Below are 25,622 nucleotides of genomic sequence, written 5' to 3'. Positions count from 1 at the left end.
AACACTTTTGCAGGACAAAGATTAAAGACACTGGACACAGGAGGAAGCAGAGCAGGTGCCATGTGAGTCCATGTTCTGTTTGGAGGACGCATTCAGCTCAGCTGGACTACAAATGAAGTGATCAAAGGACGTGTGTATTGGTGTGTTCTTGATTAAACACCGTGTGGGCGGGGCATCAGGAGCCCACACAGGGCTCCAAGGCCAGTGAGCTGAATGGGCAGGGGAAAGTGTCCGTCAACACGCCTGTGTTTTAACTCCTCCCCCTCATGTAATCTAACACAAACACAGGACTGAAACACGGCCACGTCTAGGTCATTTCAAGTGCATTCAGCATGGACCAACCTTACTCTCAGCTTTCTTCTCAAAGAATGAGTTCATATAAATGAAATGATGATATTCTACCTATTGGTCTATACTGTAACCTATATTATCATTTCATTGACTCACTCTCCCCTGCTATAAAATGGCAGATTCCCTGCAGAAACATTACGCTGTGACCCAAACACAGGACACAGAACACAGCCCATCCCATGTGACAGTACTTCCATTGTGCCTGACCCACACCTCATTATGGGCTTTCCTTCTACATGCCTTGCATTTCAGCCACTGGCTTCCCATAGACACTCTCTCTCTCCTGCACTGTGATGCAGGGACCTTCAGACAGACAGACCTCCCTCTGTTCTGGGTCCGTCTCCTGCAAAGGTCTGTCTCGCTAACTCGGGCCACAGAAGAATTATGAAGCACTAGAACAGAGACCAGCACAATGCTGTTCGTGCTGAACTCTGCGGGGTGGTGGAGATTTTGCAAAGTAAATGAAATAAGGATTATGCACTGGAAATAGTAACTTGAAGCCAGTAAAGAGGAATGCTGTGGGAACAAATCTCAGCTTGATTGTTAAAGACTTGAATCGAGGAATCAGGGCTTGATACTGAGCCTTTAAAATTAAATGTTTTGAATACCAAAATGATCTCATGAAAACTGTTAACCCCCAATTCCAATGTAAACATGAAAAATGTTGTCACAGCTGTATGTGCTGAAAAAAATAGCAGACCAATAATTTAAGAGCCATTAGGTAATCTAAAATTGTTCTCAAACAATTGTGTAATACTTTCGTTATGATTCTTATACATATGCATATCACATTGCTGTCATACTTGAAACATTTCAGGTGTAGAATCACGTTAGGATGTCACTGTAACACCGTGATGTTCCCAGGACTCACTGTACTATGCCAGGGGTCTTTCACACGTGTTCAACACATGGTTGTAATGTAGAATAGCTTTAAAACACTCTCGACAGAACAGCATCACATCCACTGTTGGTGCTGGCGCTGGTATAACTGGCAATACAACAAGAGGTTTTCACATCTGTCTGTTGTTTTATTCCATTGAGACAACAGCATAAAACAGATATTTATATCTGTGGCATTGTTGTGCTGCACTGCGATTTTGACCCATGTTTCATAGTGGCTTTGTCTTATAAAACAGGTTTTACATATTACATTAGGATATGCGGTGCTAAGTACGCTGAAAATAACTTTTTCTTAGCTTGTTCTTTTCACCACAGATATTAGACCACCAAATTAAACCATAAAAATGCAGTTGTATATCTGCATCACGCATCTCCACTGGCTAACCTCTATAGGAGGTGTTTTCCAACAGTGGTTGTGATATCTGCCCATCTGTGCTGTACAGCATAAGGGAGAGCACGTGACGAATTCAACAGGCACAGTCGTGGATCGAGCCAAGAACCTGACCCATCATCTACTGGTATGCAGCACGACCGACACTACAGAAAACACTATAGTATATGAAGTATCATTTTCCCCATGCAATGCAAAAAAGAGAAAATCTAACCCAATGAGAGATATGCAAATGAAACGTAATCCTTAAGTAGTTAACAGACAACACAAAATGCGATGTGCCCGTGCATACCAATCGTATCTGTAAGCAATCTTCTATACAATGCTTTTGCAGTAAATCGCCGTTTACACCATTCAAGCCCGATTTCATTTGACTTTGAATAGAAGAGAAGTCTCACCACCAGCGCGCCGACGCCTGTCATCGCGAGGATCCTGCCAGAGACAGTTAGTCTGCTCAGGTGTGCCACGGTCCCGTTTCCAGACAAACCCAAGAGGCGCTATCGCAACACAGGAATTCAGTATGTGTTAGCTGGCTTTATCAGGATACGCCACGTTTCAAATAATAAAGGGGAAAGGGACGTAAATTAACCAGCGCTTGTGGCTTTTCCGAGACCAAAAAGCGCTTTCTTGTCCCACTCCGCCAGCGGCAACTTAGCGCGTTGGAATGCTCAACAGCTGGAAAGGGACACTGGACACGGTGTGCGCATGCGCAGTGGAGGGCGCTGGGGCATCACTGGATCGGTCAGTGTGGACTGATAATAAGTATAATAAGCAGGTGTTAACGGGACGTGCTGTAATTTTAAGTGGACTGAAATAGGCTTCCAGAAATTGTTTTATGACTGCACGCCTCTGGAAATGAAGAGTCTGCTCAAATTTAAACTTCAGTTACTTAGTAGCCTAAGTGTCAGTAAAAATAAGGACAGGATCACATGTATCCTGTATCATGGTTTCGGTCTTTCTCCAAAGCATTTCCAAAATATTAAGGCCCTGCGCATGGCATGGTGCTCGTACTCAGATTCGCTTGGATGTTTTACTTATTTGGTTGTTCATTTATTAAGTACAGAGCCAAATGTATGCTCCTGAGGTCTGACCAATTTCTACTTTTACTACGATTGTACGCAACGTGCCACCGGACTAGCAGCAGTGAGGTGGTCGTGGCTCTCACTCATTCACTAGAACTCCCTGTAAACAGGATACAGAGGCGCGTGCCAGTTTTGTTCTGAGCCTCGTGCGATCATTCGAATATCCGAATATATTAAAGTTGTAAACTGGCCTAACGTCACTATATTTTTTACAGAAGCATGCTAAAAAAGTCTAAAGCTGGCCTTTAAAATAATGTAATAAAATTTTTTTTGTTCGTAATTAGTGTAGTAATGGAACCGGTACACTGACAAATTTGAGATCTCTGATTTCTAGCCTGAAAATAGAAGGCTGTGTTAAAACAAGAGTTATAGGGTGGACACTTTTACTCTGAAAAGGAAGACATCACATCCCAAACGGAGGACATATGGGGGACGGGGACATGACCCTACCACACAGTAAATTAAAACCATACACTCGCTAGCTCACTGACCAGGTTGATCTAGAAAACCAAAATATAAGTTAAAATTATACTCATCAAACTAGTATACTTGTAGTTTATAAGTGTGGCAGAATGTACAGAAGGCATGTAATTAATCTATACTAATCTTCTAAAAAGAATTATCATTTGGAAGTAGGTGAGATATGAAGTGAATTATCGAACTGGTGAATTTCAAGGTATTTGCTTTGACATGTTTGTGATTCAGTGACACACTAAAGCAATACTGATCAGAGAAAACTACCAGTTCACTCCAGAAGGACGGCAGACTGGTGTCCATCCAGGTGTTCTGCTGAGGCGAGGACAGACATCCGAACAACTGGATCATCCATCTTAAAACTGGACAGCTGGCCACACTAGTTTGCTGACATTAAGTCCATGTCTAAAACCATGAATAACAACTAATTTGCCCCGTATTCCATGTTGAGTAGCTGGTTTGCGGTCAACTACTTGGAAAACTGTTTTCCTGGAGTCTCTTAGGTCCTGATGTTCTATCAAGTCCTACCTGCTGTCCAGTCATTTGGCCCTGTAGGTCATCACCATGGACACAACCAAGGTCATTCGTTTAGAAACTACTGGGCGAGAGGCCCAAGTATGGCAGCCTCCGCATGCCTGGGGCCGTCCTCACGCCCCATTGGACGGCCATGGCCAGGCTTTGAATTAAAATTTTCAAATGGACCAGAAGTGGACTAAATGAGCCAAAGCAGAGGTTAGACTGTGTTTGACTCCCTTGAACTCAGTAAGAGAAAATGCAGTAACATGCAGTAAGAGAAAAACCTTAGGAATGTAAAGAGTTACAAAATCTTTGCATCTACAATGATGAGCAAACAATTCTCAAGAAATCTATGAAGATCATTTTGTGCATACAGTAGACAGACTTTGGGGAGCTCACACTACGCCAAACCTACGTCACTGATTTTGGCCCAAACATTTTACACAAAGTGATCAAATCCAGCAGCAAATGATACATCCACAAGCTAAATATTAAGCGTCACAAATAAAAAATATATAGTAAATGGGATAGGATTTACTCACAATTATACCCTTTTGTTGAACTGTTTGGACCAATCTTCACTAGTGATATGGAAAATTTGATTCAGTGTCCTGACTCTTTCATAATGTCCATTGCAAAGAATTGATCATCTGTTCGATTCTTCCCTTGGACTTTGACATAGCAGCTTTTATTGACATGCAGTATTATGTATGTTTAGGCACATAATGGAGTCACTGTTTGAACGTATCATTTTCTAAGGGATGTTTAAACATGTTTGAAAAACAAGGCTATCGTATGTAATCCCTGTTAGCCTAGCCACCTAAAATTACCCATGTGCCATTTTCACTGGGTTGTCTTTATCAGTGCGATGAATTTTGTTACAGTGGTGTGGTTTTATGAATTCAGGCCCCTCCAGCTCTCAAAAAAGCTTGGAAAATATTATTGCATACATTTTTGTCTGTCAATGTGTATTGCCTCATACATTAAACTAGCCTACCCATACCAGGACATTGGGATTGGCTCGGTTCGTTTGTGTTTTAGAGTCAAGAGTGACAGAAACTGGTTTGCATAAACTGGTCAGACTCGGTGAGTTCGGTGATTAGCCTACATTTAACTCGTGGGTTAGTCAGTTGCCAGTTACTGGTTCGACCTGTATATATCAGCTCTTTATAAGGCCCTAATAACTTCCTGGGGTACCGAGCCAACAGAACAGCTGAACAGAATATAAGCTATAAACAAATCTGAATTAGACACCCTTGATATGGTATGTATTTGTATTTTAGGTGAAATTGTTACACTGACATGAATGCTGTAGAATTCTTGAATAGGTACTAGTTAAACACAGAACGTCTGATTAGTAGGAGAAGAAGTGGCTATATTGGTTCATCAAAAAGAACTGATTCACAAGTCACACACCACTAATCATCACACACCATTAGCCTTTAGTGTGCTCAAACAGAGGTGGTGTGAGCAGGGTGTAGAGAGGGTTGCTGCTCACTGGGGCGAGGGTCACCCATTAAACCTGTCTTCTCCCTGGAGACCAGGAGAACCCAGCGGGAACCTCAAATACAGAGTGAGGGCCATAGTCAGACGGAGCGTGAGAGTGTGCATGAGTCCTCCGAAAACAAACAAAAGAGAAAGTTCTCATCTGGCTGCATCTCCCGCACCAGTACAGAACCCACAGGCCTGGAGTCATGTGTGTGTAATTATAGTGCAATTAGTGTCCCTTTTTATAAGTTATTGCCTCACCAACTGCATGAAACAGCGTCAACATCACTTAAAATTCTTTTACGATCTGGGTCCCGCTAGCTGCACGCAAAGCAGAGAAGGAGAGACAACTAGAGAAGGGAGTGAGAGAATGAGTGGGGTTGAGAGGGGAAACAGGAGAGGAAGGGTGAAACAGAAATGGAGAGTGAACTTTCTCACCATGTCACCCAAGAGGAGCGAAGCGTGACTTTTTAAAGCTGCGGTTACTGGTCTCAGGACTACAGAGTGGAGGTCACAGAGCTGAAAGGCTTGAGGGTATGAGGGTTTTCTTACCTCTCAACCTCCTACAAGTGGTGTGCCTACAGGCAAAGCAGTAATAGGACGTTTAGTGCCACTACTAGGTTACAGATTCAAAGTCCCATCATGACATATGCCACATACCACCAAATGTACAATCGTATGGTGGTCAGGAAAACACTGCAAACAATGTTCTCACTGCCAGAAAACAACAGGGGCTTCTGTCACTTGTCCCCGGGTATTTGGGAGTTTTAACAAAGTCCTGATCGCTTATACAGATTTTAAAGTGCAACATTTTACAATGGGAATACCACATGTCATTTTTTAAGGGTGAAAATAAAAAGCAGAGCTGGAGGAGTAAGACTGGTGGTGGCAACCGAACCGGGACCTGATTACGAGGAGGCAGCTGGGCTGATTAAATCTCCTTCCTCTTTCCTGCGTGTCCGTACCTCATTGTCCCCAGACTCACTGTCTTTATTCCCCCTTTTTGTTCTATGGGAGTCTATAGACCAGCTGATTTTCCTTTGATGGTGCCTCTGATGTGGGCGGAGCTGGTGAACTGCACACACATCAGATGAGAGATGGAAGAGTGAGGGAGGAATGTAACAAAGAGGGCTAGGCACAGGCAGACAGTTGCACAATGCGCCATTTGTTTATCGCCATTGCAAGAATTGTTCTTTGTAATACTAATGTGGCAGAAGGCGGCAATGTACAAATTAGTACGTGTAAATTGCAAATGAGTTCTTTTGAAGTTTGAGTGTGACTAATTCAGATGTTCTACGTGAGAATTCTGCCTCTGTGTTACTGAAACACTGTATTCTAACAAACATTCACTATTTTGGTCAGAATAGTATTTAATCCTTAACCACATTGAATTATGAGTTCACACCTGTCATTAAGTACACTGCAAAGCCTATTGAAATCACAACATGTAACTGCAATTACTGCTTGGGCCTGTCAGTAAGAGGTCATAGCGGTTACTGTGAGTTATGACAAGCCCCGCAAGACATACAACAACCATACCAAAACAACATGGTTCACACGAGGCAGACCCAAAAGTCTTCATCAGGGTTGTATCTGACACTTCTTTACCGGCTCCAAGCTCAGTCAAAATAAGAGATGCCTGCTCTCCAGCGCAACAGGACGAGCGCAGAATGACTCTGCTTTCTGCTCAAGTTTGTTTGGCCCAGGCATGGGCCAAAAACACATACCTTTCCCCGCACACCACCTACCTCCACACATACAGAGAGAGAGAGAGAGAGAGAGAGAGAGAGAGAGAGAGAGAGAGAGAGAGAGAGAGAGAGAGAGAGAGAGAGAGAACCACTGGATGTTTAACCCAATATTATGGCAGAAAGGCACACTCTAACTGGAGAGACCTCCCTCTAAACTCCGCCCACTGATCTAGGCCTCACCCTCATCTCAGATTACTGCCATATAACAGGCAGTAGTAGGGACAAAAAAAAGAATTAATTATCCTAAAGGTTTTCCAAATAGTTCTGTCCTGCTGAGTGTGGTGTTTGAATGTGTGCGAATTCCAACATGTAATGTTCCCAGTGGCAGTGGCTCACATGTGAGGAGGTCGGACCGGAGCATTCTGGGATGGCTCTTGCAGGCATTTGTGTGTGTGTGTGTGTTGATTCTATTTCAGACGGGAACTGAATGCTCAGTGCGAAACTGGGCTATTTCTCCCGCCTCCTCTGTCATGCAGGAGCAACCGCAACAAAACCAGGAAACGGGAGGCGTGAGTGGAGTTTATCCTGAAATAATAAATAATCCCACTTCCATGGTCAGGCAAAAAATTAAGGTTCTTCCTGCTAGACGGCTGACTGGTGGGGGACCGTGTGCATTCCAGTCTGACTCACTCACGTTATGTGAGCAGACCAAGGATGACAAGCAGGAGGTTCTTGGACTCTGCAGGTTCAAGTCTAACCGACTCCACGTGACGGAGATCCAGACTTGAACATACAGATGTTATTCCACATGAAGGTGGAGCTGGGAAAGGGAAACAATAGATCTATCTAGCCGCCCTTTGTCCATTCTGACCCTCTTAGGGTATGCTTGTGTTGGTTTTGTCTGACAGAGGAGGTTCTTTTAGGTTGTAACAAAGCCACACTGCCCTCTACTGCTTATTTGGAACAGTTTGAACATACCTGAAATAATTCACACAGCACCCAATCCATTTTTGGTTATGACTCGTTGACTGTAACGCAGTTTTCTTGTCGTCTTGATGGGTTGCCAGATTACACAGACCACCATCAGTAAAATCCTCTCTGAGCGATGCCATTTGCATGCAACAAGGGATAAAATCAAAGAGCAAAAGGCCCTCACCATAAAGGCCCTCTCTATAACTTTTTACATATTTATTAATTGTGGAAACTATGTTCGAATACATTAATTCTATTCACATTCACATTACTATCTTAATATAACTCCCTTGAAAAGCCATGATTTTCATTCTAAAACCCTCAGATTAAGTCTAAAATCTAACTAGACCCAGACAGTCTTCCATGTAACTAGTTGTGCTCTGCTGGAGCTCTGCATGAAGCAACACCAGGCCCTGTCCTCTTATAAACATACCAGCTTACACCTCCAAAATGATGTTGTGTCATATTCCTGGCTAGGCCCGCCGATGGCCGTCCAATGGGGCGTGAGGATGGCCCGGGGCCGTGAGTATGGCCGTCCAATGGGGCGTGAGGATGGCCCGGGGCATGTGGAAGCCGCCATACTTGGGCCTCTCGCCCAGTGTGGTCTCCAGGAAACAAATGACCTTGGTTGTGTGCCCATGGTGATGGCTCACAGGGCCAAATGACAGCCCTCAGCAGGTTGGAAATGATAGAACATCTGTACCTAAGAGACTCAGAACCAGGGAGACAAGTCTAGGTCTATAAAATATGCTAAAAGAAGAACACCATTCAGACATATTAGGTCAACTAAAGCACACACACTTTAGTGCAGGTATCACCAAATGGCGGACCGCGGTCCGGATCCGGACCCGAACGCCGTCCTGTCCGGACCCAATCACATTCCTGATTAACTGGATACGGACCCAAATGCCAAAAAAATTTTAACGGGAGACTATATTTTAAAACGGAGAATTTATTTTCAGACGAGTGTTACGTTCACCACCCATTTGAGTGTTACGTTCAACCCCCCCCCCGCTCAACAACTTTCGTTCGCCACCCCCCCCCCCCCCCCCCGCTCAACAACTTTCGTTCGCCACCGCGAACCCGGACCTAAGGTCTGAGCTATCTGCCAAAAATGGACCGCGGAAAGATTTAATTGATTACCCCTGCTTTAGTGCATAAAGGACGCACTGAAAGAACAGGAGATATAAGTGCGTATATCTTGTAGTTGTGTAACTGCTGTTGAGATAATGAGTTTTTGCTTAGCAGTAACATTAGCATCAATATATTGATGCTATATACAATGAGAGGGCCTACCTGGAGGAGATTAAACACCTGGAGAACTGGTGCCAGGACAACAATCTCCTCCTTAACGCCAGCAAGACAAAGGAGCTGATAGTGGACTGCAGCAGAAAGCAGGAGAGGGACTATCACCCCGTTATGATCGGTGGCACCGCAGTGGAAAGAGTAGGCAATTTCAAATACCTTGGAGTTCACATCTCTGAGGACCTGTCATGGTCTTGCCATACCACTGTGCTGGCAAAGAAGGCCCGTCAGCGTCTTTATCACCTTAGACGCTTAAGGGACTTCAAACTACCATCCAAGGTGCTTTGTAACTTCTACACCTGCACCATTGAATCGATCATAATGGGAAACATCACGACCTGGTTTGGAAACAGCACCAAGCAGGATAGGCAGGCTCTACAGCGGGTGGTGCGGTCAGCTGAACGCATAATCCGGACTGAGCTTCCTGACCTGCAGTCCATATACAGGAAACGGTGCTGGAGAAGGGCCAGAAGGATAGTAAAGGACCCCAGTCATCCCAGTAAAGGACTGTTTTCCTTGTTACCATCCGGGAAGCGTTTTCGTGCTCCAAAAGCCAGAACGGAGAGGATGAGAAGAAGCTTTTTCCCACAAGCTAATCGAGTCCTCAAAGAAAATATTTAGGAATAGATATACAACGTCTAATTTATATGTATATGTATGTGGACACATGTGGACATATGTGTATTATTATCACATCTGCATAGAATTTGTAGCATTATGCTGCACAGTCTCTGTATTGTCACTTTCACACACTTGGCCACTTTAATTCTGCAATGTTCACTTTACTTAAATTGCTCCCTTAATCATACTGTTAAATTGTTCTGTTAAATTTACCTTCTATCTTAAATACTTTTTATATTTTATGTATATATATATATATATATTTTAAATTTTTTTTTTATTATTATTTTTTTTTAGTATTACTGTGGCGGAGCAGTCACAAAAGCATTTCACTGCCAGTTGTACTGTGTATGACCATGTATGTGACAAATAAACCTTGATTTGATTTGATTTGATTTGATTTTGCTTACCAGTAAACTTGATATTAAAGTTATATATTAATGCTGCATAAGGTGCATTAAGCTACAAAAGTATATTCATATTCATTTAGGGGGGCATTACAAGAGTTAAGCAGCATATTAGTGTGGTCTCTGCAAAAGACAAAGAGGATGTTCCACCTGTGCAAGTTCAAAGAATATGTTTTAAGTTGAAAACAGGTCGTCTGCATCTGCGAGATGGAGGCAGAAAACAAAACAGTAAAACGTCAGATCAAGTGCACTGGGGGCAGATGGCTGTCGATGATTTTCACCTATAAGTATGCACTCTCACTTGCATGTTCAGAGTAAAATGAATGTACCCTCATTTCCACACAAACAATAATCCATCTCTAATACATCAGTCGTTTTCAATGGCAAACCAACTAGACAGTTCTGGACCACATTCCAACTAGACAGTTCTGGACACATCTGGACCACACTCTGAATCACTGAATTAAGAAAATAATAATATATAAACATTGTATGGATGTGTATATTTTGTGTCTGGATGTTTGAATGTCATATATAGATGTTAGGTGCTCAATTTATATATTGTACAGTTGTGAAATATTAAGATTCTTTATGAAAAGTATGAAAGAGCGAAACAGTTTTTATCTCACTTTATGAACAGGGATGAATCACTGCATTGGCCAGTTGGGGTCTCAGATCACAAGGCACGAGGCAGCAGAAAACGTACGGAAGTGCAGGAATATTACACCCCCAGATTATGTACAAATCACTAAAATATGCTCAGTGATATCTTTACAAGACCACAATGTGTCCTGTTTTGTGAATGAAGATCAGATCGATCGGTTACGGTTCGCGCACCTGTCAAGCCATATGTAAGACATTTCTGTGATCAAAAGCACTCCTATTGGTTTGATGTTGACAACGTTGTTGTCTCACCCTTGTTTGGGGGTGAATCCACAGTCTGCATCCTAATCTGACCTTAATCTGACGCACGGCCCCGCCCAACAGGACACGCGCTGTGTTTCCGGGGCGACCGGTCCGTCGGTGGCGAAGCAGGTACGTGCTCGTTGTCCGTTAAAACCGAAAGCGTCGCTTCGCTTCACGTTTGGACAACACGGCCCACTGCTGGCGCACAACGACCACCGCGTCTGAAGTAGTAGGTGATGTTTTGTACCTTCTTGACCGGGTGCGGTAGGAAAATGTACATGTTTTCATTCCCTTGGGCTGTGTTTTGGTCGCGAGCCTGGCTAGTCGTGTTTAGCTTCGCTAGCGAGTTCATTCAGGTGAGCGCAGTTAGCGTAGTTAACGCAGTTAGCGCAGGTAGTATATAAATTTAATATATAAACATTGTATGTATATTTTGTGTCTGGGTGTTTGAATGTCATATATAGATGTTAGGTGCTATATTTAGTTAATGCAGGTAGCGCAGGTAGCGTAGTTGACGTAGTTGACGCAGGTAGCGCAGTTAACGTAGTTGACGCAGTTAGCGCAGGTAGCGCTCATCATCACACTCAGCACCGAGAGAATAAACCAGACATCTGTACGATAGACAGACGGATAGTTCACAAATAATCAAGATGTCAGTAACTATAACGTCAAAGGTTTCCGGCCCATCGTGTCGGTACCGGTGTCTAACCGGAGCTGTGGCCGTGTTTATCCCGCTGGCGGCTGCGCTTCGCCCGTGTAACGTTATACGGCACATCGATCCAGTTCTGTGAAACATTAAACCCGCAGGGCCGGTGTCCTGCGACCTGTCGTGCTCGCTGTTTTCATTTAGCTACATTATTCATTTTTGCCACAGCGAATATAGCCGCAGCTATGGCGCAGGACAAAGGTGGATACGTCCCGCTTGTTGAAGAAAGCCCTAAAGAAGGCCACGGCTTCGGACAGCCACATCCCCCGGGGTTCATCATTCCCCCTCCAAACTACGCCGGAGGTCCCGGGACCACTGGACCCCCTGGACCCCCCGGCGCATTTGGGCAACCCGGCTATGGCCAGGCTGCTCCTGGTTTTCCACAAGCGCCTTTTCCACACGCACCTTTCCCACAAACGGGCCCAGTCCTTTATCCAACCAGTGGTAAATGCTCATTATGAGACTTTATAGGTCTTAATATAGCCCCCCCCCCCCCCCCCCCCCAGTTCTCGAGTTAACCAGTGTGTTTTGTTTTACCAGATCCCGTACACAATCCTCACCAAAGTGACGATCTTCCTCCGGTGTATGACAATCAGGAAATCACGCTGTCAGGGTTTGATGACAAAGCCGTCAGGCGAGCTTTTGTTCGCAAGGTAATTCCCAGAAGATGGTTGAAATGTGCTGAACACAAAGTATGATAGGCATTCCGCTGTTAGAAAAAACAATACATACAACATAATACTTTTCTAATCTAGAAATCAGCAACATTTTCACAGGCACAGACTTTTCCAGCATGTATTTACAAACAGTATAAGTTTAATTTTTAGAGTTTAATAACATTGTGGTGGTTGAAGGTTTGAGAATTTAAAAAATCAATCTTTTTGTTCTCCTTTTTACGCAGGTCTTTCTTGTGCTGACTGTGCAGCTCACAGTCACGTTCTCCTTTGTGGCTCTTTTCACCTTCAACTCAAACATCAAAGCGTTTGTGAGAGCCAACAGCTGGACCTACTGGGTCTCGTACGCCATCTTCCTCGTCCCCCTCATCAGTATCAGCTGCTGCGGAGACTTCCGCCGCAAACACCCATGGAATCTGATCGCCTTGGTAAATCCCACAGAGCGTTTGGCCTTAACGTTTAGCCATTTTAGCAGCATGTTTGTACATAATGTCGTACATTTAACGCTCTGCTTACGTCCAAGAGGACAGTGACGGTTGCCATCAGCTGGGTTTGAACATCTCAGATATTTTAACTCCTAATTGTCTGTGTAATCATTTCAGGCTTCTTAAGCAACTTAAGTGGATGACATTGTCTGTATGTCATTCATTATTATTCTATGTTATGATGTGATGAATGGACACCTGTTTTATCTTCCATGTAGTTAAAGCAGACAAAGGTATTTTCAAGTTTAAATGTTTGAAGGTTTTACAGTCTTGTCACGGCATGGCTTTGTTTCAGTCCATCCTGACTCTGAGTATGTCCTACATGACGGGGATGATAGCCAGTTTCTACGATACACATACAGTCATCATGGCTGTTGGTATTACCATTGTGGTTTGCTTCACGGTGGTCATCTTCTCCCTGCAGGTCTGTGGTGTTCAATCTGTTTACTCTCGTTGACTTATAAATGCTCTACTGCTTGCCCTCAGTGAAAATGTAGTGAGACACCTCATGGTTGTACCTCTCCCATCTGAAACCCCCCGCAGAGCAAGTATGACTTCACTTCCTGTGCTGGGGTGCTGTTTGTCTGCGTGATTGTACTCTTCATCTTCGGCCTCCTCTGCATCTTCATTCGCAACGAGATCTTGCAAATTGTCTACGCCTCGCTGGGCGCCCTGATCTTCACCTGCGTAAGATCTTCCTCCCAGTCCACACCCTTCTGCTGAGTTTCCATATGGGATTTGTTTTTCTGCTCGAATGCCACCTTTAAATAATTGAGTTTAATTGTGTTGCAGTTTTTGGCCGTGGACACCCAGCTGCTCCTGGGGAACAAGAAGCTCTCTCTGAGTCCTGAGGAGTATGTCTTTGGTGCACTGAACCTCTACCTGGACATCATCAACATCTTTTTGTTCATCCTACAAATCGTTGGCCGAAGCCGTAACTAACAGTACACATAAAGTCAGGGTGGTTACGTATGCAATTCCATTCAAGCCTTAAACAAGATTCCTGAAGAATTATTCTGTTTTTGGTCCCACAGTCTGTGATTTTAGCAGCATTGTGTGTGTAAAGGTGTATAATTGTATGAATGTTTTCTTAGAATTGTTCTTTAAGACTGTTGTTTCCAGGTGCATGAAGAACTCTTAACTGAATTAAAATAAGTACTGAACCAGTTACAAGAAGAAGCAGAAACAAATGCACAACATCAAAGTTTGTAACCATCCTGTAACTTCTAAACTGCACTGGGAAGGGCCTCCTCTTCAGCTGTGGATCAGGTCACATTACTAGTCTACCACTGCTATAAAGTCACAGAGTATGCCTTAAAAAACAGAATTTTCCTTTTTCTAAATGTTTGTGACTGTATTGCTGCTTTCCTGTAAATATAGATTCTTAGTAGCCTATAGTTTCTTCCTGGCATTTTATTTAATTTCTGTTGTGAGATTTTTGATGTATTGTTACTGTTTCTTCAATCAATATATGAAGTTTGATTTTTGATGTGACTGATATGAAGACTGATGTACTTTGTTAATCTTTGATTAGTTTATATCACTGTATTTAAAACAATGTGACACCTATGTTTTAGTTTGATAAAAGATGTCAAAAATAGCATTTCGGATTATCTGAGTTTGTTGAGGTATAATTTACGTGTTTCTGAGGTGGGACTAATGTGAACTGATGACACTGATTCTTTGTGATCTCATAAATACATTTGCGTTTACAATGAAATAGATAATGGAACTATTTATGTGAAGCCTTATTCCGCCTCGCTGGAGAGAGGAGAGTGTTTCTAATCGATGGATAAGGAGGAGAATAACGACTCTCTGAGGATTCAGAATGAGAAACTACGGCACGAACTTCATGACTTGAAAACCATGCTGAGTATCGTGAAGGAGAACTTGGACCTTCGGTTTCAATTGGACAGTTTTTCCGCCAATGGCAGTTCAATGGAAAATACAGGTATCTTAAAGCGAGACTTCGGGAACATTTAAATTTCTTAGCCGAAAAGCTCGATTACTTTGAAACAGGAGTGTGGTCTCACCGATATAATTTTTTTACGGAGACGATAAAGGGCCTTGGTTTAAAAAGATACCCCGGGTGGCGTCTATGTGATATCGCATGCTGTGGGAAGCAGTAAACAAATACATTTGATTTTAATTTTGCAAAAACAGAACATTCCGTTTTATCCACTTTATTCTCAAAATCAAACATACCGTACGTAATATTAAACATACTCCAACCGTGACGGTGTTGTTGGTGTAATTCTGAGTCAGCACATAGGTGCTCAGTACTATCTGTATTTAAAATTCAGCAAAATGAAAAGATTGATAGAAAATTGTCAGATTCAAAACAATTTCCTACCGATACACACTGGCTATGATCCAGGGAGGGAGGTGAAGGATCGGTGGCATGACTCTGTTGATGAGAGCCGTTTCAGAAGTGGACTTAAAAGACCTCATCGCACATCATCTCCTGTCAGTCTGGTATCTGATTCACCAAGCTGTCCTCCTACCAACGGCCTGCAGAACTGTTCTGTCTCCCACCAGAGAGTGAAAGGTTGGGTGAAACTCGTTTGTTTCAAAATGAATATGGTGCCCTCTGCTGACTGGCATTATACGATTAAGAGAATACAATGCCATTTTTAATAAACACACGACGTTAAAGGGAAACTAGCCTTGAACCAACAGGCATGCGCTATGAAAAGTGATTTTTACAGCTGTTGTTCAGATTTTCACAAAGCACAGGTGGCATTTTCTGCACTTTGTGCTACCTTCGCATCCTTCCTGATACACGTGAGCCACACTGGCCCTGAGGGCAAACTGTTGACCTGATTGCAGAGCGGCTGGTAGGGGAGATTGCCTTTCAACTGGACCGTAGGATCCTCTCCTACGTCTTCTGGGACCAGCCCAGACTGTATGGATTCACTGTGCTCAACATAGGAGACAAGATAGTACAGGTGTGTGAACAAACACTGCCAAATTAACATGGCCAATGAATGTGAGCTGTAGATGAACTTTCTACAATAGATGAGTTGTAGGACAGGTTCAGTGTTTTTCTCTCCACAATGAACACCAAGACTTAAAGTAGAAACTTCTCTTTTGTTGCTGCCCATCATACAATTTTAGACTAGAGTTTTCCTTCCTACCTGCATAATTTATTTTCAACACACTTCACTCTAATATTCAAATGCAACTGAAGGCCACGATTAACTGAGAGTGAGTGGAGCCAAACTCTGCCATGTGGTAGATCTCCAGAATTGGAGTTGGCCACCTGCTTTAAACTGTTTGCTAGACTTAAATGTACAGAGAAACAGAACACTAATGGAATACTAGGTGGAATGTGGTAAATATTTACAGAGGATTTGACTTATGGTCATCACCATATGCAATATTTATAGAGAGTGGGGCAGGACAACACCCTGGGCTAAAGTTCACTGTAGGTGAACAAGCACATAGGAACAATGTAAAGTTCATTGACACAATCAGAGCAGCTGACTGCACAAAGATTGTTATAACTCCTGCAGGTGAGATTGCTATAACTCCTGCAGGTGAGATTGCTGTAACTCCTGCAGGTGAGATTGCTATAACTCCTGCAGGTGAGATTGCTGTAACTCCTGCAGGTGAGATTGCTATAACTCCTGCAGGTGAGATTGCTGTAACTCCTGCAGGTGTGATTGCTATAACTCCTGCAGGTGAGATTGCTATAACTCCTGCAGGTGAGATTGCTGTAACTCCTGCAGTTGGCAGTGAATAACAACATAGTAGTCAGAAGGTTGCTGGATGAAGTCCCACCCTTGCCAATGTATCACTGTTGGGCCCTGATCAAGGCCCTTAAACCCTTGATGTAGTTGTACTTTGTTGCTATTGTAAGTTGCTTTGGATAAAAGATTATGCTAAATGCTGTAATCAAAGTAACAAAGTGCAGAGGACTGATGCTTTATTGATGAACGTGTTCTGGTGTGTTTTGTTGTGGAGTGTTCTCCACATTACAAACACTTACAGAAGAGTGACATGTGGAGACGTATTCCATATGTCAGGTGGGAGACGGCTATGTCAGCCGTAAAAGGTCTGCTAGTGATAGCCTTTCCTCATTGGTCAATTAAAAGTCTGCTAGAGTGTTAGCCTTTCCTCATTGGTCAATTAAAAGTCTGCTAGAGTGTTAGCCTTTCCTCATTGGTCAATTAAAAGTCTGCTAGAGTGTTAGCTTTTCCTCATTGGTCAATTAAAAGTCTGCTAGAGTGTTAGCCTTTCCTCATTGGTCAGTTAAAATCTGCTAGAGTGTTAGCCTTTCCTCATTGGTCAATTAAAGGTCTGCTAGTGATAGCCTTTCCTCATTGGTCAATTAAAAGTCTGCTAGAGTGTTAGCCTTTCCTCATTGGTCATTTAAATGTCTGCTAGAGTGTTAGCCTTGCCTCATTGGTCAATTAAAAGTCTACTAGAGTGTTAGCCTTTCCTCATTGGTCATTTAAAAGTCTGCTAGAGTGTTAGCCTTTCCTCATTGTTCATTTAAAAGTCTGCTAGAGTGTTAGCCTTTCCTCATTGGTCAGTTAAAAGTCTGCTAGAGTGTTAGCCTTTCCTCATTGCTCACAATTACACTCTTCCTTTGCAAAAAAAATAAAAAAAAATCAGACCTCTTCTTTCACCTCATCCTGATCTCCATGGCAGGTCTCGACACATCCCATCACAGGAGCGGTGGAGGAGGTGTACAGGGAGGAGATGACCAAACGCTACACAGAGCTGATGGACCAGCTCTCTTCTCTGGGCTACAACAGAACGTTTCACCCACTGTTCACTGAGTTCATTGTCAACATGTATGGTATACTGAAACAGCGCCCAGGCCCGACCGAGGCCTCCGAGCTGAGCTACAACAGCCCGGACTTCCTGCGCCAGGTGTTGGTGGAGACGGTGCCACCGAGCCTTCTGAACGACCTGCTCCTCCTCTTACGCTGCCTTTGCCACATGGCGAGGAAAGATGGGAGGTCTCTCTTCCTGTGGTAGCTGTATACATGGGAAATAAAATGACACACTGTGCCTTTTTGTTTTGCAAGGCAGGAACCATTATATGTAGCGTGCAAAATATTTTTAATGTTGTCATTTCCACAAAAACACATGCACAAGCACAAGTTATAAAGCAATACACCACTGTACTTCACATCTTCGTTTACCATTTTCATCAATAATATACTGACTATAGATCTCTTATTTTTAAAAAAGTATAACACTGTAGAGTATAAACTCAGCTGATATGTTTTCTACTTCCGTTGTGCTTTTTCACAAATACTCTTCAGAAGTTTTAAGTAACGAGAAACTAGGCCATTAAGTAACGACTAGATTAGGAACCTAAAGATCTAAATTAGAAACCTAATCTAGTGTTGCACCATGGTCCTGGAGACATTTAGTTTCATAATATACCTGTATATAGCTGACCCAGAGCCAGAGTGGCTAATCGGGTGATTCGGGAGGATTCCCGATGGGCCGGCTCATGTCAATCTCTAGTTTGGGCCGATTGGGATGGAAAAATAATTTTGGGCCGGATTTGCTCATGAAACTCCCGGGCTGAAAAAGTGGCCCACTCTGGCCATGAGCTGACCTGTATATAGACTTGACCTCTAATTTGATTAATCAGAAAGTTAATAATTCAGCTTTCAAGAGAAGCACCATTCTTTATTATACATTAATAAAACCATATATATATTAGTTATAGTTAACAATAGCTGATGAAGACAAAAATAAACGTGTAGAATTTAACAAGCTGTCACATCTATGCACTTTTATAAACTCTACAAACAAACTAGACCAGTTTCTTCCTCCACACCTCCACACCACCACACCTCCACTGCACAAAACCCAGCGGATTTATCCGCGTGAACGCGCTCGTGTGCGCGCATGACCTCACACACTGGTTGGACTAACCCGCTGGAGAAACAGGGAACAGGATTCACGCTCTGCTACAAATATGCCCTTCGTGTGATGGAAAAGTAAAAAATACCGATGAGAACATTTGAAAGCGAGGAGGAACTTGTGTACTGCTGCAATTATCTACTTGATTTTAAACAACAAGTTATGGTAATCAAACACAGGCTTCCTCGGTCAGGTAAGTACACCAGGTGAACTTTGCTGTACTAGCTAGCTAGCCAACATTATTCACCCCACTAATATAATTAAAAAATTGTGGCCGGTGTCGAAAGCGTTTTACGAGTATAGTTATCACATAACAGCTGTCTAGTTAATCTACGAGCCTCCGCCGCATGTTAACTAACCCGAGAGCTGGTTAACTGACCCTAGAGCTGTTTAACTGACCCGAGAGCTGGTTAACTGACCCGAGAGCTGGTTAACTGACCCGAGAGTTGGTTAACTGACCCTAGAGCTGGTTAACTGACCCTAGAGCTGGTTAACTGAACCTGTGTCCGTCAACTTGACACAGGAGTAAATGAGAATAACTAACTGCTAGCTTTATTTCAATAGTGGGAAGTTATTCCTCACTCGCCCGCGAACTGTGTTGAAACCTATTCGTTTAGCCCAAATCCTTCATAAAATAAGATTATTGCATTACTGTGCAACAGGTTGTTGCAATCAAGTGACAAATTTTCTGTAAAAAAATGCATGTGCCCGTGCGCTTCTTATGCTAACCCAAAAACTGCGCATATGGCCAGAACTGGGCAGGATTATTGTTCGCATTGGTTTTCAACGCGTGCCTCTGGTTGCCGTGTCCGTTTCTTTCCTTTTCTCTTTTAAATAATCAGGATTTTAGGAATGTAGACTTTCTTAAACTTTTGACTGCAGTTGCAAGCGACATTTGCCACTACATTTGTCTAAAAACAGTTTTTAATGTGCAGGGTCATTGTCCACAGACGTTCAATGGAAAATGCGGAGGATTTGAAATGAGCATCTTGCTGGGGAGTTTGGTGTGGAGGCATGTCTCTCAGAGAATCCTCCTTCTCCAGTGGCTTTGCGGGGGCTCTGCACACCCTGGGCTGGGTTCTCCTCTTCCCCTGCTTCTGGTTCCTGGACCGCCTCATTGCTGTCTGCATCTCCACCAGTCTGGAGCGTCGACAAAGACGAGAGGAAGAGTGCTACCTGCACCCGCTCAAGGTGTTCTTCGGCTCCATTCTCTTCCTCGTCCTCTTCCTCGTTTCTGCTCCCATTGCCTTGCTGGGGTTCTTGCTGTGGGCCCCGCTCCAGTTTGCCCGTCGACCTTTCTCCTACCTGCGGGTTTCGGTCCAGACGGAGAGCCGTAACGCTGGCTGGGATGCGGCTGGCAAGATCTCCTTCGGGTTTGTGTCCGCCAACCTGTGCCTGTTGCCTGACAGCCTGGCGCGTTTCAACAACCTGGGGCACTCACAGCGGCGGGCGGAGGTCATCGGGCGGAGCATTGCCCAGGGTGTAAGCCGTCCGCACATCCGCATCCTCGTCGACTCGCCCAGCAGCTGTGGAACCCTAAGTGCCTCCAGCAGTCTCATCCCCCATACCGGCCCCGCCCTGTACGGCGCAACCAATACCGAGACCCAACCAGCCGTGGTGGTGCAGGCTGCAGACACCACTCCGGATGGAGAGATGCACAAAACCTCCGTCGTGGGTGCCAGTATGCCCACATCCTATGACCATACAGATAACCTCCACCCTTCCACCAGCCAACAGCAGCCTGGCTTCACAAACTCCACCCAACAGAAAGATGGAGGCCAGAGACGGCCGTGCACATCTGGCGGCCCAGCGCTGGATGTGTCCACGCTGTTTCCAGCCAACGTGGACATCGTGTGCCTGCAGGAAGTGTTCGATAAGAGGGCGGCGGCGAAGCTGGCCAGTGCCCTGGGCCCCGTCTTCGGCCACGTGCTGTACGACGTGGGGGTCTACGCCTGCCAGCCCTGCCACGTCTACTGCTCCTTCAAGTTCTTCAACAGCGGCTTGTTCCTAGCCAGCCGCCACCCTGTGCTAGAGGCCCAGTACCACTGCTTCCCCAACGGCCGAGGGGAGGACGCGCTGGCCGCCAAAGGCCTGCTGTCCGTCAAGGTGCACACACCAGGCTCTCGGTTCTCTCGGGGTTCCTTAGTGTGGCGTCAAATGTGTGAAAACGGAGTTTCTGAATTGAAGTGGTTTGTGTTGCCAGGTGCAAATAGGACACCAGAAGGCAAAGAAGAAAATGGTTGGGTATTTTAACTGCATTCATCTTCATGCTCCGGAAGGTAGGCAAGACTTCGTCTGAATTTCGGGTTTAATGTTGTATTCTAAGGCTTGCTGGCCTGTTTCACTTGAACTGTTCTACTTCTTGAAGGAGGGAGCAGGTTACATTTTCAATGTATGAGATACATATTTGAAAATATCAGTGCTTTTCTCTAGTTTAATCTAGTTTTTTTTCTGATTAGGGGATGGAGCAATTCGATGTGACCAGCTGGACATGGTAACCGAATGGATTGAGGAGTTTCAAACGGTAAACAGGCAGGAGGATGAGATGGTGGTTTTTGATGTCCTCTGTGGGGACTTCAACTTTGACAACTGCTCTCCTGGTATGTGTGTTTTTTCTGTGTATTACAGTGAAACTTTTCTTCATACTTCACTTTTTTATATTCCATTTAATTGTAGATATGTTTAATTTTGTAATAGTTTTAGAACTCTAGTATATGAGGATCTACATAAGGATATAAGAAATTGAATATAATTATTTTTTTATATGTAGAAATGACACAGGTGCTGTTCATTTGGTGTGTTGTGAACTGTATAAGGATCATTAAATGTGGGAGGTTGGAATAAATCGCCCTGAATAAGACCATGACTGTCTTCCTGATATGTTGTACACACTGTGGACATCATACGCATTTGTATTGCACTTTGATGTTGAAAATAGAAGGTATTGTTTGCTGAGACAAAGACAATTCTGCCATCGCACTCTGGTTAGGTCTGTTTCCTGTCTGTGTGAATAGATGACTGTCTAGAACAGAACCATAGTCTGTTTAATGACTACACTGACCCCTGCAGAGCAGGACCTGGTAAAGAGAAGCCCTGGGTTATAGGTATGAATCTTTTTCGCAAACAGAGAAATAAAAACACCAAATTAACCATACAAACTGCAACATCTAGAAATATTTTTCATTTTCATAATGGTCAGAATATAATGGTTGCTCTAATTTTGAGGTCTTGAGTTTCCTTTTGAAATGCTGCTCTGACCGTGAACACACACTCACACCCACGTTCCACAGGCACTCTGCTACAGCAGCCTACCCTGTACGAGGAGAACGTCAACACTCCAGAAAACCTGCAGATGTACGTCAGAGCAGCAAGTCTCTCCACATACTTCCAGCTTTTTCTTACACAGAACACAATTCAAACATGCTTGATATTAAACTATTAAAATGTTAAGCAAAGAGAATGCAGTAGTGCAAACAGTACCACCTGTCTTACTAAATGAACTAGGCAAGGTACATCCAGAAAGGGCCGTTTTGATGGTTTTCTGCTGTCCTTTATGGAGGAGTGCTGTATCAGTCTAAATATTCTGCTAATTGTTTTATACTTCATTAGATCTGTGCAAAGAAGGTCTGTGTGAAGACCACGCTCGTATAAAAAAAAAATTCTCAGTCAAAAACATGAGCACAAGTCCTACCTACAGGCAGTGTAGCTAACCTGCATGCTGAGTCATTTTGTAGGAATCAAGTGTTGGACGTTCAATGGAATCATCCAGTCCATTACGATTACACTTTTCCCTACCAGCTTTGCACATGTTCAAGATTTACTCTTGATTCTGCAGGACACTGGAAGATGAAGAACTGCGTAAGGTGTACCTGGCCCCACCTGTCCCACGAGACGCTGCCCCTCTCGTGTACCCTGAGCCCGGGGAGCCCTGGGTGGGCCGCCGTATTGATTACCTCCTGTACAGGGAGCACACACTTAGCAATCACCTCCAGACAGTACGTTTCCTCACAAATCATAAAATCACGTTGAAATAGAATTCTTTTCACCAGTTTATCGAATGTTAGTCAAAACTATTTAATCTACTTCACCTGCTCTGTGCACTGAATAGGCGAGGAGGTTCAGATTCGTGATCATTCACCTCAGTGCCTCACCTACACTTGGCTAGCATGAAAAACCGGTTTGAGTATTAAAGCCAAAAACCAAACCAAACAGCTAACAAGTGTTTTTTTAAACTAGACAACAGCAGTGTATCCATTTGGCTCGAGTATCAATTTTCTCTCAGTCTGAGTTGTCTCTTGTGTAGCAGCCAGACGGGGTGGAGGGGGGGGGGGGTTAATACCATTAGTATTTAAGCATCGTTTGCTTTGCTGTTTTCCATTTTACCTTATGTAGCAAATGTTTTCTTAATTGAGTCTTTGAGAAACTAAGCAAAGTTTCCATTTATTGGTCTACTTTGCTGAGTTAGTAGTTAGTAGTAGCAGTGTTTCCCTAATGATTCCTCTATATAAGTTATTACTAGGGGTGGGCATAGATAAATTTTTTTAATCTAGATTAATCTCACTGAAATCTTGAAATTAATCTAGATTAATCTATTAAATGGCTCATATGCGTGCTACCCAAGTAATGACTAAAAGTCAGTTTTTGAGATAGGGTTTCTTAATACAGAGGGTGCATTAGACCAGGGGCTCATCTCCTGTTTCCAAAATGCATCAATGACTGCTTGAGGAAGCTGTTCTACTTTGATACTTGAAGAAAAAAAAAACATGCTCAATAAAATGTAGGCTACTCGTGTTCAACGGTTTATTCAGTTAAACATGAATTTGTAAGCCTACATACGGTACAGTAAAAGGGGTTGATAACATGTTTATTCAGCTAAACATGATATTTGAAATGTAAGCCAACATTTGGGCGTACTCACACTAGGCACGGTTTGCTCGTTCCGTGCTGGGGCCCGGTTATCCCCCCTCCCCACTCCCCCTCTGGCCTGCACTCACACTGGCTTCAGCAACCCGGCCCGAGCACGCTTACGTCATCACAACGCCGCTTTATTTGGAAAAAAAGCGCGCTCGCACAACACTATGGAGTTCACGATTCTCTTTTTATTGTATTTTTGGAGTCGTTTTGGGAGTGCAGAAACACGGTGCAAGCACAGATTTATCGATAATTTAACACAACGATTGTCTGCTAATCGCTTTGCCGCTATGACTGTTTACCGTGAGCATCGCATCACTGACGTCATGTTTGAGTTCCAGCGAAATGAACCAATCAGACGAGGCACCAAGCGGCCCCGGGCACGGATAGCGCTCACACTAGAAGCGAACCGTGCCCGAGTCCACATGAATCGTGCCCTGGCCCTCCTCTTCAAGCGGGCCCGGGCACGGTTGGAGCGCTCACACTAGCCAAACGAACCGTGCTTCGGCAGGCAACCGTGCCCGGGCCCGGATCACAGAGCCTAGTGTGAGTACGCCCTAGTCAGGGTTCTCAAGTTTTGGATTCATGTCAGAGTATGAGAGTTGTTGACGGAGGGGGGCGCGCTTGTGGCGAACGTGAGTTGTTGAGCGGGGGGGATTTAGTACATTTAACCTCACGGACGTAATTTGGGGGGGACTTTTTCAAAAGCCGGTTTTGGTCCTCTGCAGTTTTAACGGTTAAAAAGAAATATTTAAAAATAGTGACGAATCTAGCGCTAGGACCATGCAGAAAATGACCGCTCCGAGCTCCGCTCCGGTAACACTTTACGTTCCTAAAAATGAATTTTCCATGAAGCAAACCTGGCGACTTCGTGGCTGCATCCATGTAAACACATGAACGATTTGTAATTCACAGGTTTGAAAATTCGTTCTCGCCCCTACTGTGCAATTTGGTTAGGAATACAGCCGAGCTAAGCTATCAAGTTGAAAGTCATCATAGTTTGCTTACCCATTTTGACCCAGTTCCCAACCCAACTTTAAGAATAGATTAACGGCGATCATTTTTATATCGCCCGATAAGAGTATCAAATTAATGAACGCCGTTAACGGCCCACCACTAGTTATTACCATTTCTTGCACAGCATCTGTTAAAAGAAAAAATGCTTCTTTTGGTTTCTTCTTTTCATCCTTCAGGATGTGGAGGAGTTTACGTATGTGACCCAGTTGGCTGGTTTAACAGACCACATTCCTGTTGGCCTGAGGCTTAACGTCACGCTGGACTTGGCAGGGGACCCAGCAGCAGTACAGACCCTGTGAAGTACCACCACACGTCATTCAACCAGAGCACTACCATGGGACCAAGAGAACCTACCGAAGGCCTAAATATACCATTTCTGAACTTTCTGGCACAAAAGTGTATTTAAATGTTGAAATAATAAAATGGAGAGAAAAAAGATCATGAAAATCAAATAAAACTTTTATTCTTGTGTCATTCATTTGGTAATATTACCCTAAGCATAAAACATGACCAACAGGTACAAATGTCACCTGAGTTTACAATATCTGAGATGTTTTTACTTATATTAAGATCTATTTTAATAAAACTTCAAATGTATGTTTGTATTTTTATTTTTGTTTTGTATTTTGCTAAATACATTTTTTTAGTTTTTAATTGTATTGTAAAAAAGACAAGAAAGATTGTTGCAGTCTTTGTTAATGACTGCGTTTTCAAAAAAGGTTCTTATTTCAACAGACCTAATGTTGTTTTTCACTGAAAATTCAAATATATTTACTTAGAATAAAGTAGTATATTGGTGTACTGTTTCTGTCCTCCCTGACTGATCTGTAACTCGC

At 43.6% G+C, this 25,622-nt stretch overlaps 4 protein-coding genes across 4 annotated transcripts in view; 3 read left to right on the top strand and 1 right to left on the bottom strand.

The window, feature by feature from the left end:
- The window catches only part of phldb2b (pleckstrin homology-like domain, family B, member 2b), a 32,718-nt gene extending 30,382 nt beyond the window's left edge, over positions 1-2,336 (bottom strand). The window contains exon 1 of the mRNA XM_077013523.1: positions 2,041-2,336. Within this exon, the coding sequence (XP_076869638.1) occupies positions 2,041-2,064 (24 nt within the window). The 5' untranslated portion in view covers positions 2,065-2,336. The remainder of the gene's footprint in view (positions 1-2,040) is intronic.
- An 8,834-nt stretch (positions 2,337-11,170) lies between these two features.
- On the top strand, positions 11,171-14,361 carry grinab (glutamate receptor, ionotropic, N-methyl D-aspartate-associated protein 1b (glutamate binding)). The gene is made up of 7 exons (XM_077013319.1): positions 11,171-11,330; positions 11,976-12,251; positions 12,348-12,460; positions 12,709-12,909; positions 13,262-13,390; positions 13,510-13,653; positions 13,759-14,361. The coding sequence occupies exons 2-7, from the start codon at positions 11,993-11,995 to the stop codon at positions 13,906-13,908; spliced, it is 996 nt and encodes a 331-aa protein (XP_076869434.1). The 5' UTR covers positions 11,171-11,330; positions 11,976-11,992; the 3' UTR covers positions 13,909-14,361.
- Positions 14,362-14,503: 142 nt separating this feature from the next.
- LOC143519657 (speriolin-like protein) lies at positions 14,504-18,018 on the top strand. The gene is made up of 4 exons (XM_077013320.1): positions 14,504-14,917; positions 15,344-15,514; positions 15,796-15,914; positions 17,623-18,018. Exons 1-4 carry the CDS (start codon positions 14,755-14,757, stop codon positions 17,953-17,955), a joined length of 786 nt encoding a protein of 261 aa, XP_076869435.1. The 5' UTR covers positions 14,504-14,754; the 3' UTR covers positions 17,956-18,018.
- Positions 18,019-18,822: 804 nt separating this feature from the next.
- Positions 18,823-25,587, top strand: smpd5 (sphingomyelin phosphodiesterase 5). Its single transcript, XM_077013318.1, has 8 exons — positions 18,823-19,051; positions 19,794-20,964; positions 21,062-21,137; positions 21,318-21,458; positions 21,873-21,962; positions 22,149-22,212; positions 22,694-22,853; positions 24,963-25,587. Exons 2-8 carry the CDS (start codon positions 19,873-19,875, stop codon positions 25,083-25,085), a joined length of 1,746 nt encoding a protein of 581 aa, XP_076869433.1. The 5' UTR covers positions 18,823-19,051; positions 19,794-19,872; the 3' UTR covers positions 25,086-25,587.
- The last annotated feature ends 35 nt before the right edge of the window (positions 25,588-25,622 follow it).

Source organism: Brachyhypopomus gauderio, chromosome 7 (genome assembly GCF_052324685.1).
Source record: "Brachyhypopomus gauderio isolate BG-103 chromosome 7, BGAUD_0.2, whole genome shotgun sequence".
Classification (NCBI taxonomy): domain Eukaryota; kingdom Metazoa; phylum Chordata; class Actinopteri; order Gymnotiformes; family Hypopomidae; genus Brachyhypopomus; species Brachyhypopomus gauderio.
Note: the sequence above shows the minus strand (reverse complement) of the source record. Positions and strands in the feature narration are given on the sequence as shown.